The sequence below is a fragment of the Ranitomeya imitator genome, chromosome 10 (assembly GCF_032444005.1).
Source record: "Ranitomeya imitator isolate aRanImi1 chromosome 10, aRanImi1.pri, whole genome shotgun sequence".
Taxonomy (NCBI): Eukaryota; Metazoa; Chordata; class Amphibia; order Anura; family Dendrobatidae; genus Ranitomeya; species Ranitomeya imitator.
Window position 1 is genome coordinate 118,223,855 of NC_091291.1, and position 16,357 is coordinate 118,240,211.

Consider the following 16,357-nt stretch of genomic DNA (forward strand, 5'->3'; position numbering starts at 1 on the left):
CTGTCCCAGTGGGACAGGTCGGTCTTCTCCCTGGATCAGCCGATCAGACTCTCCTTTCGGGTCAAGCGGTCTCTCATCTGGTGGCTGACGTCACCTCTCATCTCCCAGGGCAGGTCCTTCCTTCCGGTTCACTGGCAGGTGGTGACAACAGACGCCAGCCTGATCGGCTGGGGTGCGGTTTTTCGCCACCTGACGGTTCAGGGCCGTTGGTCGCCGCAGGAGTCATCTCTGCCAATCAACGTCCTCGAAATTCGGGCCATTTTTCTGTCCCTCCGCCACTGGGAAAGGATCCTCAGGGGCCTTCCAGTCCGGATCCAGACGGACAACACCACGGCTGTGGCATATGTCAACCATCAGGGGGGGACTCAGAGCTCCTTGGCCCTTGCCGAGGTATCCAAGATCCTCCTTTGGGCAGAGGCAACGGTTCCGGTGATATCCGCGGTGCATATCCCCGGCGTGGAAAACTGGGCCGCCGACTTCCTCAGCCGCGAAGGCCTCGCGGCAGGGGAATGGTCCTTGCATCCGGAGGTCTTCCATCAGATTTGTCTTCGATGGGGAACTCCGGATGTGGATCTCACGGCGTCTCGAGTCAACAGGAAGGTTCCGCAGTTCGTCTCCAGGTCCCGCGATCCTCTCGCAGTGGGCGTCGATGCTCTGGCCATTCCTTGGTCACAGTTCGAGCTGCCCTACCTGTTCCCACCCCTTCCATTACTTCCCAAACTGTTGAAGAAGATCAAAGCGGAAGGGGTGCCGGTCATCCTGATCGCCCCGGATTGGCCCAGGAGAGCTTGGTTCGCGGAGCTCGTCAACCTTCTCGCGGACGCTCCCTGGCGCCTTCCAGACAGGCCCAATCTGCTGTCCCAGGGTCCGATCTGCCACCCGAATTCTCGGTCGCTCAGTTTAACGGCGTGGCTGTTGAGACCGCGGTTCTAAGAGCGTCCGGCCTTTCGGACCGGGTGATTCACACCATGATTCAGGCTCGGAAGCCTTCGTCTTCCAGGATCTACTACTTCACCTGGAAGGCCTACTTCCGTTGGTGCGAGTCCAACCGCGTTCCGCCTATGGTTTTTTCCCTGCCTTCTCTTTTGGCCTTCCTTCAGGCAGGACTGGATTCGGGCCTGGCTCTTAGTTCCCTAAAGGGTCAGGTCTCTGCGCTTTCCATCCTCTTTCAGAAGACCTTGGCCTCTCGGCCACAGGTTAAGACCTTCTTTCAGGGGGTAGCCCACGCCGTCCCGCCGTACAGGGCCCCTGTGGAGGCATGGGACCTAAACCTGGTTCTGGTCGTTCTGAAGGTTTCTCCCTTTGAACCTCTTAGGGAGATTCCTCTATCAGTTTTATCATGGAAGGTGGCCTTTCTTGTGGCCATCACGTCCATTCGCCGCGTTTCCGAGTTGGCGGCGCTGTCTTGCCGTCCTCCGTTCTTGGTCATTCACCAGGACAAGGTGGTCTTCCGGCCCCCACCTTCTTTTCTTCCTAAGTTGGTTTCCACCTTCCACCTCAACGAAGACATCGTTCTATCTTCCTTTTGTCCAGCTCCGACTCATCCTCTGGAGCGATCGTTGAGCAAGCTGGACCTTGTCAGGGCTGTGAGGATCTATCTGGACAGAACGTCCACTTTCCGGAAGACGGATTCCCTTTTCGTCATTCCTGATGGCACGCGCAGAGGCCAGCCGGCTTCTAAAGCGACTATTGCTCGCTGGATCAGAATGGCAATTTTGGAGGCTTACCGGGTCAAGAACAGAGTGCCCCCTCCTGGGATTAAGGCTCACTCTACCCGGGCAGTCGGCGCCTCCTGGGCGGTGCACCACAGGGCTTCCGCCCTACAGCTTTGCAAAGCGGCAACTTGGTCTTCCATCCACACGTTCGCCAAATTTTACAAGGTCCACACCTACGCATCGGCGGACGCCAGCCTAGGCAGAAGGATCCTGCAGGCGGCAGTGGTGAGTCCTCTGACCTGATGGAAGTCTGTTTTCCCGCCCTAGGGACTGCTTTGGGACGTCCCATGGTTCCTGTGTCCCCCAATGAGAGGCGATAAAGAAAACAGGATTTTTGGTTGCTTACCGTAAAATCTGTTTCTTGAAGCCTCCATTGGGGGACACAGCTCCCTCCCAATGTTTTTGTTATATGTTCTCTGACTGTTCTCACGTTTACAGTTCTCAAGTTTGTGGTTATGGTTTTTCAACCTTGTTCTTTCTCCTACTGCTTTCTCACTAACTGAAGAGTTTAATGCCAGTTGGTGGGGTGTACACTGCAGAGGAGGAGTTAACTTTTTTATTTGCATAGTGTCGGCCTCCTTGTGGCAGCAGCATACACCCATGGTTCCTGTGTCCCCCAATGGAGGCTTCAAGAAACAGATTTTACGGTAAGCAACCAAAAATCCTGTTTTTTTGAGCGCGCCGAAGACCCTCGTCTAGGACTCCAGCATGCTCAGATAACACCTTACTCGAGCGCTTATCACTAATCGCTGCATTCCAAAAAAATCTGATTTGGCAAAATACACAATTAATTGACCCCTAGGATAAATACGATTTAAAATCCCCACCACCAAAAAAAAGGGAGAAAGAAATAGTGAGGCTTTGCGCACACGTTGTGGATTTTGCTGCGGATCCGCAGCAGCTTTCCATGCTTTTACAGTACAATGTAAACCTATGGAAAACGCAATCCGCAGTGCCCATGCTGCGGAAAAAAACGGCTCGGAAACGCTGCGGTTTACATTCTGCAGTATGTCAATTCTTTGTGCAGATTCCGCCGCGGTTTACACCTGCTCCATTATAGGAATCCGCAGGTGTAAAACCGCAGTGGAATCCGCACAAAAACCGCGGTAAATCTGCAGGTAAAACGCAGTGCCTTTTACCTGCGGATTTATGAAATCCGCTGCCCAAAAATCTGCTGCGGAAAAATCCGCAGCCCTCAATAATACGTGTGCACATACCCTAAAAGTAATTAAAGAAAAAAAATGATGGCTCTAGGAAAAGGAGAAATGTAAAAAAAAAAATAATAATGGCAGAAATTAAAATATTAATAACCCGACGGTAAGGGGTTAAAGCGATGTATATCCCCGTGATGTCTTAGAAGGATTGTCTCTCGTCCCTCGAGGGACGCCCTAGGACCTTTCTGACCTGAGCCTGGCGTTCCTCCCTCCACCCCGGCGCGCGTCGCCCTAATTAGAATCTATTTACTGTCGAATCCCGGCTTTCCCCATTATTTCTGCATGTTTTCATGTTTTTTGTAGAAAAAAAAAAAAGAATGCAGAACTAAATACTGGTATTAAAAAGGGGAGAGGGAAGCGCAAAATACTGCCGTGACGCCCGATTGAGCTCAGGCGGCTGAGCCCGTGTGACAAATTGCAGAAAATGACTGCAGAGCCGAGTTTCAGGCCCATTATCTCCGCTCGGCGGATAACCATTTGCATTAGCGAGGGCCAGGGAGCAGGAGGCCTCAATGCTACGGCACTGAGCGAAAGCGTTTCCATCGACTCTCCCCAGGATGGAGATTGCTGCCTCTTGTCAGGATTGTTTATTCTCCCCTTCTCTCCTTACATCGCGGATACGCAGGTCCTAGTACAAGGGGGGCACCTGCAGGACAAATCAATAGAAGCCCCTCTGTGTCTTCGCTAGGGTCACCCATGAATGGGCTAGCTTTCTTCCACGTTTATTGATGAATGCTTGGAGCCATTGTTGTCCCCTTTGTAGCCTTTGCATTGGGGGATGGGAAGGTACTGCAGTTAGGGGGGTGTTTTTGTTTTCTCATCGCCTTGTAGCTCACATTATCAGAATCCTATCGTTTGGGATAGTATGGCACGTTTCTATAACTTTCAGAAAAGAGCAGCCCCCACAAGGACGGGGACACTTACTTCAACTCCCCAGTAGTCACTTGGCATGTCATAAAGATTTGCTGGACTTTGGGGCAGGATATGCTGTAATTGAATATTTGGGTGTGTGGGGGGGGGGGGGGGGGAGTCCTGTATATTGGGCCATCTTGTATCGGGAGAATAGAGATCCCACTATTCCCAGTTTGCACACTCCTCCCCTCCTATATCTCATAGACAACACTGTAAAGAGCTGCAGTCGTGCACCGGTTACCAAAGTGGGATTTTTAAGGGGTTTTCCAGTCTCATAAAACCCCTGACCCCGGCAGCAGTTTTGTTATAATAAAAAAAAATGTATTTACTCGGCCTCCTCGGGTCCAGCAATAGTCAAATGGGCATGTCCCTACACAGTGTGACACTTTCACCCCTGATTGGACAATGTCAGTGTGTGTAGGGGACACGCCCCCAACTAGAACCCACTCTCTCAGCCCTAGTTGGTGGAAAATGAAATGCTAGGTGAAATCCCAAGAAACAATGAAAACCCTATATTAAGGGTCACCAATCTAACCCAAGAAGAGGTGCGAAACCGGCTAAATAAGATTAAAATAGATAAATCTCCGGGTCCGGATGGCATACACCCACGAGTACTAAGAGAACTAAGTAATGTAATAGATAAACCATTATTTCTTATTTTTAGGGACTCTATAGAGACAGGGTCTGTTCCGCAGGATTGGCGCATAGCAAATGTGGTGCCAATATTCAAAAAGGGCTCTAAAAGTGAACCTGGAAATTATAGGCCAGTAAGTCTAACCTCTATTGTTGGTAAAATATTTGAAGGGTTTCTGAGGGATGTTATTCTGGATTATCTCAATGAGAATAACTGTTTAACTCCATATCAGCATGGGTTTAGGAGAAATCGCTCCTGTCAAACCAATCTAATCAGTTTTTATGAAGAGGTAAGCTATAGACTGGACCACGGTGAGTCATTGGACGTGGTATATCTCGATTTTTCCAAAGCGTTTGATACCGTGCCGCACAAGAGGTTGGTACACAAAATGAGAATGCTTGGTCTGGGGGAAAATGTGTGTAAATGGGTTAGTAACTGGCTTAGTGATAGAAAGCAGAGGGTGGTTTTAAATGGTATAGTCTCTAACTGGGTCGCTGTGACCAGTGGGGTACCGCAGGGGTCAGTATTGGGACCTGTTCTCTTCAACATATTCATTAATGATCTGGTAGAAGGTTTACACAGTAAAATATCGATATTTGCAGATGATACAAAACTATGTAAAGCAGTTGATACAAGAGAAGATAGTATTCTGCTACAGATGGATCTGGATAAGTTGGAAACTTGGGCTGAAAGGTGGCAGATGAGGTTTAACAATGATAAATGTAAGGTTATACACATGGGAACAAGGAATCAATATCACCATTACACACTGAATGGGAAACCACTGGGTAAATCTGACAGGGAGAAGGACTTGGGGATCCTAGTTAATGATAAACTTACCTGGAGCAGCCAGTGCCAGGCAGCAGCTGCCAAGGCAAACAGGATCATGGGGTGCATTAAAAGAGGTCTGGATACACATGATGAGAGCATTATACTGCCTCTGTACAAATCCCTAGTTAGACCGCACATGGAGTACTGTGTCCAGTTTTGGGCACCAGTGCTCAGGAAGGATATAATGGAACTAGAGAGAGTACAAAGGAGGGCAACAAAATTAATAAAGGGGATGGGAGAACTACAATACCCAGATAGATTAGCGAAATTAGGATTATTTAGTCTAGAAAAAAGACGACTGAGGGGCGATCTAATAACCATGTATAAGTATATAAGGGGACAATACAAATATCTCGCTGAGGATCTGTTTATACCAAGGAAGGTGACGGGCACAAGGGGGCATTCTTTGCGTCTGGAGGAGAGAAGGTTTTTCCACCAACATAGAAGAGGATTCTTTACTGTTAGGGCAGTGAGAATCTGGAATTGCTTGCCTGAGGAGGTGGTGATGGCGAACTCAGTCGAGGGGTTCAAGAGAGGCCTGGATGTCTTCCTGGAGCAGAACAATATTGTATCATACAATTATTAGGTTCTGTAGAAGGACGTAGATCTGGGGATTTATTATGATGGAATATAGGCTGAACTGGATGGACAAATGTCTTTTTTCGGCCTTACTAACTATGTTACTATGTTACTATGTTACTAGTTGGACAATGTCAGTGTGTGTAGGGACACGCCCCCAACTAGCACTAGCCCTCACCACTGATTGGACAATGTCAGTGTGTGTAGGGGACACGCCCCCAACTAGAACCCACTCTCTCAGCCCTAGTTGGACAATGTCAGTGTGTGTGGGGGGGGTACACGCCCCCAACTAGAACCCACTCTCTCAGCCCTAGTTGGACAATGTCAGTGTGTGTAGGGACACGCCCCCAACTAGAACCCACTCTCTCAGCCCTAGTTGGACAATGTCAGTGTGTGTAGGGACACGCCCCCAACTAGCACTAGCCCTCACCACTGATTGGACAATGTCAGTGTGTGTAGGGGACACGCCCCCAACTAGAACCCACTCTCTCAGCCCTAGTTGGACAATGTTAGTGTGTGTGTGGGGGGGACACGCCCCCAACTAGAACCCACTCTCTCAGCCCTAGTTGGACAATGTTAGTGTGTGTGTGTAGGGGACACGCCCCCAACTAGAACCCACTCTCTCAGCCCTAGTTGGACAATGTCAGTGTGTGTGTAGGGACACGCCCCCAACTAGAACCCACTCTCTCAGCCCTAGTTGGACAATGTCAGTGTGTGTAGGGACACGCCCCCAACTAGAACCCACTCTCTCAGCCCTAGTTGGACAATGTCAGTGTGTGTAGGGGACACGCCCCCAACTAGAACCCACTCTCTCAGCCCTAGTTGGACAATGTCAGTGTGTGTGTGGGGGGGACACGCCCCCAACTAGAACCCACTCTCTCAGCCCTAGTTGGACAATGTCAGTGTGTGTAGGGGACACACCCCCAACTAGCTCTCACCACTGATTGGACAGTGTCGGTGTGTGTGTGTGTGTAGGAACACACTCTCACCCGATCCCAGCCCGGCTGCCAATTTTTTCTTAAATTTCCAGTAGGAATAACAGAGGAATGTACAACATCGAATGTCCCAAAATTGTTATTTCATGGGAAATACAATTATTTCATAAAACATACCAATCAAGAATATTTACAGGTCCAAATTAAAGGGAAAAAAAAACTCTTTGCTATAATAAATAATAATAATATCATAAATAAGTGTGGCACCCTGAAAGCAATCCGTATCCCGGTGTCCCCCTGCGCCATGTTTTCTAGCCGGCACGAAGTCTTCTGATAGGTAGTGTTTTATAGGTGGGGATGGCAATAGATGGCAGCCTGGGACAGGGAGCCGCTTCTAATATTGCTGATTCAAGAGCATTAAAGGTTTAGGGTTGTGAAACCTGCAGGAGATGGATGACACCAATTTATATCACATCCCAGCCGGAGAGAAGTTGAGATGTGCCGCGTTTTTTAATGGAGGCCATTCCACTTGGGCCACTAAATGCCGCATTATTTAGGAGCTCTCGGAGAATGACGGCAGAACACATGGTCGCCCGTGTGCCCTGCAGCGAGTCGAATCTGTCCTGGTAAACGCATGAACTCTGTCACTGTAACCGTCCAGCGCCCGCCGAGAGGGTCACCTTGTTAGAGGGTATCTCGCCTCCCAGCTCGGCGGAAGACTTGCTTTGTCAGCCAAGTCTGCGGAAATGGGTTAACGTGTCCGCAGGGGGGGGATGAGAGGTATGAATATGAATGAGACGGGATGCTGGGTTTTAGTACGCCAGCAGCTCTCAGCAGGGACTGCCGCTCGCGCTCTTCCTCCGTCATCTTTCCTCATTCCTCTTCCCGTTCTCCCCCACCCACCCAGCCATCCCTTTCACCTCCCCTGACAGGCAGGGACCCCGCAGCTTGGCTATTTTTAGAAAGTCATTCAGAAAAGCAGCCGAGCGCAAAGCATTGCAGTATTCGAAGGCGGCGGCGGCATCAAGATGCAGAGATTTTTTATTGGGGGGGGTGATGACTTGCGAGGGATGAACACTTTGTAGGTATTAAGTGCCGGTGTTAACGCAGCCAGACACTGCAGCGCCGATAAATGGAGGCTTTAACCCTTGCGTTGCCGGAAAAAAAGGTTAACGGTTGCTTTCTAATCTAATTTAATCCCCCCCTTTTCTCCTCCTCAAAGCCCTAGGCCTTGCCCCGTCTTTGCTGACTGGTATATTTCAAGGGCATCTCGCGGCGAGGCTAGGAATAACCTTGGCGAGCCTTCATACGTAACAGACGAGGTTCCAACAAAAGCCACATTGAGCCGGATAGTGTCGCCGGCGGTAGTTTCTACGGTCTGCGAAGGGAATTTTTTTTATTTTTCTTAGGTGGTCACAGTTTATTAACATTCAAGCCATCGTCATTAGGCGTGTTATTAGATGCCGCAGTTTGGATTTTTTCTTTCTTTCTTTTCTTCATCCTATTTCAAGAGTCATAAAAAAAAAAAAATTTTATGCCAATATAGCGTTCTGGGTTTTTAGTTTTATTTATTTTTTCTTTTTGCAAGATTCCCTTTAATTGACACCGTGATGGTTTTTATAGACAGAGCAATATGAAATGTGAGGATTTGTTTAACGTTTTGGCCATACAGAAGTGTTTTTTTTTAATGTTAAAAATGTTTTTTTCCCCCAAAAAAACTACAATATTGATTTTTATTTTAAAATTTTATTTAGCCCTACTATAGGATTTCACCCGCAAAATCCATTTCAGTCTTGCAGTGTTGTTACACCTGTTGTCTGTTGAAATTAACAGGCACCCAAGTATGCTTGTAGGCTTTTTGTAAGGCCGGGTTCACATGGCATTTTAGCCTCAGCGGCTCCATTTGGGGTTTATGTCTGAAGCCCTAGAAAACGGGGTTTGGATGTAGGATGTAGGCGCTGACATGGGGGCCATTGACGGTAATGATGCAGATGGAGTCGCTGTGTGCTCCGTCGGACAATATTTTCAGCCTGGAGGTCAACTGCGTCTTCGAGTCCACCTCAAATAGGCCTTTATGTCCGAAAATGATGTCAATAGACCACACACTGACTCCATCTAGTCAACTTGTGAATCCCATTTTCCGTAAGCCCTGATGGAGCCATTGATGTGAGGCTCAGACACGATACGGACACAATGAGGCCCCCACTTGCCCTAACCCAAGAGAGCGAACATCACCCCACCATATCTTTGCAGGTCTTGCCTATCTGGTGACGCAGGCCCTTCCCGCGCCGTCTAACCGCTTAGATGCAGCAGTGGCTGTAGACCCCATGGCATTGACTTAGAGACCAATGGTTACTGTGCCTTATATTTACGCACCAGGGTGACAATTGGGCGGACTTTTCATTTTACTCCAGACAACCCCTTTAACGAAGTAAACGTCTGAGTGATGTCACCTGTGGGCCATATTGGTGGCTCAGTGGTTAGCACTTGCAGCACTGGGGTCCTGACTCCAAATCCAACCGAGGTTGTAATCTGGATTGAGATTGTATGATCCCCCTCGTTCATGTCACCATTTTTCTTGCCATTCATACCCGCTACCATCAGTTGACTCCTCTTGATGACCGCTCCGCAGTTCCATGCATTTCGTTTCCACCATCCGTTAGTAGTGTGCCCCCATATTGTCCTGCACCATTGGCCATTGCCGGTATACGGCTTCTCAGGCAATGGCCAATGCCTTTCGAATTGGTTTCTACATCAATACATGATATTTCGGAGGCGAGGATCCCTAATCCCTGGTGTGGGGCAGGTCCCTGATCATGTTACTCCCATGTACTTATCCGTATGTTATTGTTTTGCCCTTCCTATAATCACCACCACTTTCCACCAACCTGTTAGGCGATGCTTTTCAGATTGCCCCCCCGCCCACTAAACCTTGCAATGGCCGCCAGCTGTTTTGCAGATTTTGAATAAAAAATCTGCAATTACCTCTATCGGATCGCCGCCTCCAGCTCTTCTCGTGTCATTTGTAAATGTTTAATGGTAATTAATTTTTAAACTCGTGATTAATAATTAAAAATGAAAACACGGTTTGTCGTATGCAGGAATGAAGACTTCTGGCCTGAACGCTTCCTCGGATTTTCCTTCTGTGATATTGAGAACGATTTTCTTTGGTTGATGTCGTTATTTTTTTTTTTTTTAAGTTTTTTTTTCTTGTTACTTTTAGTAAGGGGTGCAACTATTTTGTGAGCTCAGAGACTTGGCGTTTGATTTGTAAACTAGCACTTCTCTTAGGAATAGATGTAGCAGTCTGTTAAGGTAGTTGGGGAAAAAAAACATAATTGCTTTCTTCCAGAAAAGGTGCCTCACCTGTCCGAGGTCTATGACTAGAACTGCAGCTCATCTCCATATACATTCACTTTACTAGAGCCAAGCTGCGATACCAGACACAGCCTTATCGACAGGTATGGCGCTGTTTCTGGAATGAAGAGGCCATGGTTTTCTGACCGTCACAGGCAATTTTCATTTTTAAGCTTTTGTTTTTTTCCTCCTCTGAGAACCACCACGTTCATTTTTTCCCGTGGATTGACCTGTTTGAAGGCTAGTTTTTTGCATTGCAAGTGGACTCTTTTATTGATACTATTTGATGGTGTATATAATGTTTTGATCGCTTATTATTGCATTTTTGGGGGGATAAGAAGGGCCAAAAAGCGTTCGTTTTGCCTAGCAACACCTCAACATTCGCCTGTTGCGTTGCACCAAATGGTCCGCGTGCCGATTACTTCTGTTCGAGGCGGATGCCAGCTGTATTACACCCCAAGCATCTGCCGCCTCTGGCACAGGACACACATAAAATGCTAGGAAATGCCCGTGTGGGCAATCACCGGCCGCAGCAGTGACCTCTGCACGGAGTTCTAGACATGAAGAAGAACCCTTCAGGTCATTCCTATAACTAGAGATTGTGTTACTAAAGATAATCAAAGAATCTTTTGTAACTTCCCAATTTTTCTTTTTAAGATGGACCAACGCCCGAAATTGGCAAGTCCTTAGAGTTAAAGACTTTTCTATGGTTTCTGTAGACACTCAACATTATTTATTTGAGAGTAGGTCCACCTCGGATGTCCAAGGCTTTCTCGAGGCAGCCGAACAACAGCCTAGAAATGAGTCTCAAGACGTTGTCCCACACTGTGGTGTTTGTTTTGCTGCACCTTTAGGGTTTTTTTAGATTCTAGTTTGGATATGTTGTAGTTTCTGCATGAAATTTTGACTCGATGGAGGCCATGTCTGATCTGCTAGCAGCCTACATAGCTGTAACTAGAAGGTTGACTCGACGTGAATTCCTTCACGTTGGGTTCTCTTGTGTTCTTTCAATGCTTCTCCTCGTTCCTTTTGACCTTCAGCCAGAGATGAGAGGACGCAGAACGTCTCCCTCTCCAGTTCATTACACGGCCGCTGCGCTGGAAAATCCCTCAAAAAGCAGTTTGCGGGGAGGATGGGCCTTTCACCTGCCAGCTGCCGAAGTCAAACTGCTCTCGCTTAATGGCTGTCGGATGCGAATGCTCCAACGTCTCGGCATTCATGAATAGAAATGGGGCTTCAATTTCATGAGCTTGTGTTTCACTTTTACTGCCGGCCCAGCTTATTTCTCCATCGTTAACCCCTTTAGGGTCTTCGGGTCTTAAGAATCACGATTTGACGAATAGCTTGAAATTGAGGACGCCACAGTCATCAGAAATAGTGATCAGTGACCGTGCTGGGATAGTGTGTCATCCGACCATTCTTGGGTGATAACCAAGTGTCTTCGGCGTGCTCGAAAAATATGTTCGAGTCCCCGCGCTTACTTTTGTCGCAGCTGTTCGACAGATGCAGAGATAGCCTAACAGCCGCGATACATGCAGCTTCGGGGACTTGAACATATTTTTCGAGCACTCCGAAGACGCTCAGCACCTGCATGTTCGGATAACACTTTATCCCAGCATGTTCACTCATCACTAATCCGAGACTCTTTGACCTTAGGGTGTCGTTGTGATGTTTATGACTCCATTTTATCACCTTTTAAATAATTTGGTGAGGACAAACATCTTTTGTTTGATGTCCTCCTTTCCAGATTGGTGTCCTCCATCCATAGAAGGGGCTGAATTGGCACACGTTTGTACCGGAGCAATTAAAATATTAGTTAAATGGGCAGAAAATGACAACCACGTTTCTGAACTAGAATGGTGGTCAGAGAGGTTTTTGCTTCCTTTCCCTCATTCTTTTCGACTATACAGAGGCTGATAATGAGCGCCTTAAGATTAAAAAAAACATGACCGCTTTACTGCGGAGCCCGCAAACACGGCTCATCTATGGACATTTCTTAAGTAACCTGCACTGTGCCGGGATGAAACAAGCCATGGTTTTTTAGACTATCCCTTTACGTAACACATCAAGACAAGAGCCCAAAGTCGTTGATCTGTGTGAGACATTTAGGCATACCCACTGCTTCTGTCTCACACAGGGTCTCGTCTTGCTCGGCTGTGGGTGCAGAGATGGCATCCACGGCGCTGTCTAATACTTTGTATAAACGTTCCAAAAAAATGACAGAACAAGAGCATTCTGCAGTTTTCGGAACTCCAAATTAATTGAGAGAGCTGCACATGCGCGGCCTTTTTTCTGCTCACAGTCGTACAGGGCAGTCCTCATTCACAAAGTAAAAGCGCAGCAGTTTCATGTTTCCATAAAGAAGGTCCAAATTTTGCCACTGAAAAGTGTTGAGCAATTTTTCAATCTCTCATTGAAATCAATAGAGAGAGCTGCGCATGCGCGGCCACTACTCAACTCCCGAGTGTGCACAAGGTGGACCTGTTCTCAAGGTGGAGTCAAGTGAGACTTTCCTTTATTGGACATTTAGGGCATATCCTGTAGATATGAAAAAAATTGGGAAAGTTCACATCTGCTCCCCAGTGTGGGCATATATCCTCTATGGAAAGAATCCTAGGTCCGGTTCTCAGATAGAACAGTCAATATGAATGAAACGGGTATCGAGCTACCACCAAAAACTCATCATCTTAAGACCATTATTTATTGATATTCTTTTAAAATCAGAATAGGTAAAATAGAAAGACTTGTCCCACGCGTTTCGAGCGTTGGCTACAACTAAGAGCTTAGGCCAAGTGTTTCTATTTGATGTATTCTGATTTTTACATCTATGGATTTACGATAACATGTTTTTGGCGGTAGCTGGATACTGGTTTTGTTCATTTTGATGTCCTGTGGCTATTCTATACATTTTTCAAGGTAGGAATACCCCTTTTAACTGCTACCAGACTGTAAAGAATTAAATGAGTAGATCAGTTGGCGTCAAAATTAAAAGTTGCTGATGGGGCTCTACTCCTGCTTGGTCACCCCACCACCACCGTCTTAGTCCCCTGCTTGACTTTCGAGGAACATGTAAATGTCCCGATGAGCTCCCCATTTCTAGGACCCTGGCTTTGGAGGTCGGGGACTGCTGTACGTGTTTCCTAGCCACCAAAAAAAAAGTATGGGGAATCCCATAGTATCTCCACCTTGTATGCACTTTTCGAGCCTGCGTCGGCTCCACGGTCCTTGTTCCTGCTGTAACCGATCACGCATGAAGCCGATACACTACACTGGGTACAAACACCTATTTTCAGCTCGGGAAGACTTGTCACTTCATTTCTATAACATTCGTGACCCGAAGCTGAACGTGCGCAGTCAGCACAAGCCTCCCCCCCAGCCCCCGCACCATTGACATTAGGGGGAAGCAAAGAGAGACGCTTATATATATTAACAAAATACATCCCATGGAGAAAGGACACGTCAGCAAAGCCGTCAGAGAATTGGTGCGTGCCGATGTGACACATGTATTTTGCTATACAATGAAGAAATGAATTCAAAAGACGACGGCAAAGCGGAAATCGGCTTTAGTGGCGTCTACAAGATGGAAGCGATTTAACATCTACGTGTAAATGTAGCATTAATGATCACTCTGGAGCATCTTTTCTTAAAATTCTGCATTTTGATGGTCTTCTGGTATTCCTTCCAAAATGGTAGCAAGGGCATAAGGTGTTGTGCAGAGAGCCCTCCTGGCTCCCTGCTCCACCACTGAGTTATTCAGACGCAGATACAATTCGTTGCATCGACTTTGTGCGTCGCGCCGTCACATCACTTCTGCATCAAGATAATGCTGGCAGCACAGCGCCGCCTGCATCGTTCAGCAGGTAAGCGGCAGAGCACAGGGCTGATTAAAGGACCATGTGTCTCATGTCAGGACTTCAAAGGGAGATGGATACTGGGCCGTCACCTATGGTTTTACGTATGTGTTCTATCCAGATTTTTCACAAATCGAACTCGTTCCCATTCTGGTCTTTGGGGCTGTTCACACGTCTGTGTATTTTTGCAAAACGAGTGGTCCACACCAAAACACGGATAAACCAGCGATCCAAACTCGCTAATGCAAGTCCGTGAAAAAACGAATAAATTGGACATCGCTATGATACCATCCTAGTTGCATCCAAGTGCTGTTCAATTTTCATTATTGTTTGAGATGAGAAGCTCAAGAAAATGTCCTATACGCAAAAAGAAATAAAATCTGATCCAAAAGTCTGATGTAAATCAAAGTTGTTGGGTTTTCTTTTTGTTTGCATTCTAAAAAAAAAAAAATCACTTGGCGCCTAATGGTATGTGTACACCCGAGTTTTTTTGGGTGAACTGAATTTGCGCACATGCAGTCTTTTTTGCTGAGTTTTTAAAGCCAAAACTGAAGTTTTATGGGGAGTATTTGGTAAATTTCTGCACCAAAAACTACTACAAAAAAAAAAAACAATTGTGAGTGGAAACTCCCCAAATCCTCCTCAAAAATATAAAATTTCTGCTCAGTTTCCTGTCCAAAAACTCCATAAAAAGACTCTGTTTACATGCCCTAAAAGAGGCCTTACACAGAAAAGGAATACATTTTTGGGAGACACTGTGCAATACTTAATTTCCCCTGTGGAAGCGCTGCAGAGAAATTTCACACTTACCGCCTGGTTTTCCCACAGATTACTGATGATTGTGAACCAGCAGAGGAATCCCCTTATGATCGGAATTTTTGGGGATCCTTCTATCAAATAGGGTTTTCGGAATGTGGAGAACCCCTTTTAAATGTAAACAGGCCAACATCTCCGGAGTTTCCTTTGTAACCGCACTCCCCTTCCACATGACGTACGCGCCTGTTTTCTTGAACTTTTGTGGATCTGCTGTCTTTCTAGTTGTATAACCTTCAGTATTGTCTATATTCCAGGCTGCCGCGTACGCCTCAGAAGATGGCATCTTAACAGAAGCCATGATTGATGCCCGCGTGGTCGACGCAATCCGGCAACACCAGCAGAAGATGGAATGGCTGAAAGCAGAGGGCAAGGAAGAGGGGAAAGACCCTGGAAGAAACCCTCTGCTTCCTCATCTAGAGGGAACCCCTGTGTGATAAGCTGGGAATGTCTCGGTGACCAACGAACTCCAGATTAGCCGGCAGCTGCCCATGACCCGGTCAGCGGCGTGCCTTCTCTGTATCCGTGAGGACAAAGTGGAGCAATGGCTACAAATCCCACAGCTCTTCCATTCAGGAAACGCCATGTCTTCTTCACCGATCATTCCCTATCGAACTTCTCATTTTTATATTTGTTTTAGGACATAATTATTAATGTTTTGTAGAAACATCTGACATTGGTTTTACCCTGAATGAAGCTGCTGTAAAGGATCCCTGTCGAATGTAGAGAATTATGTAATTCTAAAGAATCAAGAGGCTTCTATATAAATAAGATGAACTCGGCCACTCCGAGCGTCTCTGTATTATTCTATTATAGGCCAGTTAGTCTAACATCTATTGTTGGTAAAATATTTGAAGGGTTTCTGAGGGACGTTATTCTGGATTATCTCAATGAGAATAACTGTTTAACTCCATATCAGCATGGGTTTATGAGGAATCGCTCCTGTCAAACCAATCTAATCAGTTTTTATGAAGAGGTAAGCTATAGACCATGGGGAGTCATTGGACGTGGTATATCTTGATTTTTCCAAAGCGTTTGATACCGTGCCGCACAAGAGGTTGGTACACAAAATGAGAATGCTTGGTATGGAGGAAAATGTGTATAAATGGGTTAGTAACTGGCTTAGTGATAGAAAGCAGAGGGTGGTTATAAATGGTATAGTCTCTAACTGGGTCGCTGTGACCAGTGGGGTACCGCAGGGGTCGGTATTGGGACCTGTTCTCTTCAACATATTCATTAATGATCTGGTAGAAGGTTTACACAGTAAAATATCGATATTTGCAGATGATACAAAACTATGTAAAGCAGTTAATACAAGAGAAGATAGTATTCTGCTACAGATGGATCTGGATAAGTTGGAAACTTGGGCTGAAAGGTGGCAGATGAGCTTTAACAATGATAAATGTAAGGTTATACGCATGGGAAGAAGGAATCAATATCACCATTACACACTGAACGGGAAACCACTGGGTAAATCTGACAGCGAGAAGGACTTGGGGATCCTAGTTAATGATAA

The 16,357-nt window shown here is 46.6% G+C and overlaps 1 protein-coding gene across 1 annotated transcript in view; it reads left to right on the top strand.

The window, feature by feature from the left end:
* Positions 1-15,629, top strand: part of LOC138652065 (ATPase family AAA domain-containing protein 3-A) — a 136,810-nt gene extending 121,181 nt beyond the window's left edge. Inside the window, exon 16 of the mRNA XM_069742787.1 lies at positions 15,099-15,629. Within this exon, the coding sequence (XP_069598888.1) occupies positions 15,099-15,278 (180 nt within the window). The 3' untranslated portion in view covers positions 15,279-15,629. The remainder of the gene's footprint in view (positions 1-15,098) is intronic.
* Positions 15,630-16,357: the final 728 nt, after the last annotated feature.